Source organism: Ornithorhynchus anatinus, chromosome 11 (assembly GCF_004115215.2).
Source record: "Ornithorhynchus anatinus isolate Pmale09 chromosome 11, mOrnAna1.pri.v4, whole genome shotgun sequence".
Lineage (NCBI taxonomy): Eukaryota > Metazoa > Chordata > Mammalia > Monotremata > Ornithorhynchidae > Ornithorhynchus > Ornithorhynchus anatinus.
In genome coordinates, this window is record NC_041738.1 from 2,733,215 (window position 1) to 2,735,783 (window position 2,569).

The window sequence follows — 2,569 nt, forward strand, 5'->3', positions numbered from 1 at the left end:
CTGCTTGGCAAAAGGAAGAGCTTGGCAAATACCACAATTATTATTATCATGGCATTATTTTCTGCCGGGTGGCCTTGGGCAAATAACTTCTCTGTGCCTCAGTTATCTCATCTGTAAAATGGGGATTAAGACGGTGAGCCCCTCGTGGGACAACCTGATTACGGTGTATCCACCCCAGCGCTTAGAACAGTGGTTGGCACATAGCAAGTACTTAAATTCCATTAAAAAACAACGAACAAAACATGACTCTTCTCCTGGGGCCAGGATAGAATTTATGGGAAAAAGCGATCATGACATCCAGCGCCTCCACGCCCCCGGGGTTCCCTGGACCTTGGCTCCTCACCCTGGGCCTTCCCCGGCCACAGTGGGGCAAGGTTGCGGGGCAGGGGGAGGGGGTCAAGTTGGGGCAGGTGTCCAGGGTCCGGAGCAGGCCCGGTTATGTGATGACATTGCAGAAGTCTTCGTGGTCGCAGCAGAATCTGATCACCCTCTGTCTCCCAAGAAATGAAATTTGGTTGTGGCAGTTCTTCAGGCAACCCTGCATGCTGGACCAAACAAAGTAGTCTGGGGAGGCAGGAGGCAGGGAAGGACAAGGGGAGGAAGGAGAGATGGAGGGGAGCGGGGAGTGGGGAGGAAGGAGACATGGAGGAGCACAGGGAGAGGGGAGAAAGGAGAGATGGAGGGGAGCAGGGAGTGGGGAGGAAGAAGAGATGGAGGGGAGAAGAGAGATGGGGAGGAAGAAGAGATGGAGGGGAGCAAGGAGAGGGGAGGAGGGAGAAGGGGAAGAGGAAGGGAACGAGAGAGTTAGGGAGGAAGAGATGGGGTAAGGGACCCAGCTGCAAAGCAGCGGACTCCCCTTCTGGCCCCCAGCTCCCAGCCCCCAACCCCCAGGTCCCCCTCCCCTCCCCGGACCGAGCCTAGAGAAGGATTCAAACCCAGCACCAGCACGGGAGACCAGCCCGCTCCCTCCATTTCACTCCCTTGACCCCAGAGAACTCCCATTATAGGATAGATGGGATTTAAGCCAAGATGACTTTGAAAAACGCACTGCCCCGCCCTCTGCCTTGTCCCCTGCTGGGGACGCCGGGGATCCCTTTCCCAAACCTGGGGACCACCAGGATTCCCTCTAATCTGGGGGGAGGAGCTGGCTGGGCCCCTGGTGGAGTTGGGGGTCTGCGATTAGGTTGGGCATGTGCGAGAGGGGGTGTGTCTGCGTGCGTGCGTGTGAGACCACCCTGCTGCGGCCCCGTACTTCCAAGGTGGGATATGAGGATCCTGGTGGCGTAGCAGGACTCGTTGTGCTCCGCCATGCAGATGGAAGGGCCCTTCAAACAGTGCCCACGCAGCAGGACTTGGCAGCTGTGGCACAGGAGCGACGTATCTGCTGAGCATTGGAAAGTTGAGACCGAACCCCACAGGGCGCCGGGGCCTAGGAATCCCCGGCGGGGGAGGTGGGCTGGGATCCGTCCCGCAGAGCCGCTCAGAGCTGACCTCCGACTCCGGTCCCTCCGGGGGATGCTTCCCGTGAGCCCCCTTCCCCGACACTGGTGACCCCTGCTTGGGGCAGAAGCCCCAATCCCAGCCCGCACGGCTCCCAGACTCCCAGTCCAGCTACCGTCAGGATCTGCGGAGGGGGGGGTCATGAGGCCGAGGGTACAGCCCTGGGCTGACCTCTCCCTCTGGCCCTCCCAGAGGACCCCTGCCCCGACCACCAACACCCCAGGGGGTGACGGCTGTGCTCTCCCTCCTTCCACTCCCAACCCTGATCTCGGGGTTCCCAGGGCGTCCAGCGGGAGCCCACAGAAAGGCAGGGCCGGCCTGGCCCCGAGGCAGGGGACTGGACTGCAGAAGTTGCTCCAGGGGTCAGAGCCACGGAACGGGCCCTGCCGCCGGCCCTGCCCCGGGGCTCCGGTCCTCCCAGTCCCCCAACCCCCAGCCCCGAGCCCCCGCTGGGGGACTTACCCACCGACAGGAAGATCAGGCCAGACAGGCCCAGCAGTGACAGCAGGACCTTCCCCATCCTGGTAGGAATGGTCCCCGGGCGGGTCTCTGAGGTACCAGGGAGGGTCCAGAGCAGTGGTCACGGCGGCCAGGTTACCCGTCTTCTCCACCTCCTGGCTTTTTATTTCCTCAAAGGTGTGGGCGGCGGCCAATGGGGGCCGGAGGAGGGACTGTGGCAGCCGCTCGGGATGGCTGAAAGATCACCCACCAGTGGGGGCCGGGGAGGGGCTGGGAGGGCAGATCGGGGGGAGGGGAGGGGGTACCTCCTTTAATAATGTTGGCATTTGTTTTGTTGGTATTTGTTAAGCGCTTGCTACGTGCCGAGCACCGTTCTAAGCGCTGGGGTAGACACAGGGGAATCGGGTTGGCCCACGTGGGGCTCGCAGTCTTCACCCCCATTTCACAAGACTAGGTAACTGAGGCACCGAGAAGTCAAGTGACTCGCCCGAAGTCACCCAGCTGACAAGTGGCCGAGCCGGGATTCGAACCCACGACCTCTGACTCCAAAGCCCGTGCTCTTTCCACTGAGCCCCGCTGCTTCTCACCCCTGTCCAGATCCTCCTCTCCC

At 61.5% G+C, this 2,569-nt stretch overlaps 1 protein-coding gene across 1 annotated transcript; it reads right to left on the reverse strand.

Moving 5' to 3' along the window:
* Window positions 1-265: 265 nt before the first annotated feature.
* PATE2 (prostate and testis expressed 2) lies at window positions 266-2,133 on the reverse strand. Its single transcript, XM_029076204.2, has 3 exons — window positions 1,963-2,133; window positions 1,253-1,381; window positions 266-564 (listed from the first exon to the last, which is right to left on the reverse strand). The coding sequence occupies exons 1-3, from the start codon at window positions 2,018-2,020 to the stop codon at window positions 437-439; spliced, it is 315 nt and encodes a 104-aa protein (XP_028932037.1). The 5' UTR covers window positions 2,021-2,133; the 3' UTR covers window positions 266-436.
* Between the last annotated feature and the right edge of the window lie 436 nt (window positions 2,134-2,569).

Coding starts and splice junctions, on each gene's coding strand:
- PATE2 (XM_029076204.2), bottom strand. CDS start 2,020: ATGGGGAAGGTCCTGCTGTCACTGCTGGGCCTGTCTGGCCTGATCTTC. Junction 1,382..1,962: donor CCTGATCTTCCTGTCGGTGG/GTAAGTCCCCCA, acceptor AATGCTCAGCAG/ATACGTCGCTCCTGTGCCAC. Junction 565..1,252: donor CCTCATATCCCACCTTGGAA/GTACGGGGCCGC, acceptor CTGCCTCCCCAG/ACTACTTTGTTTGGTCCAGC.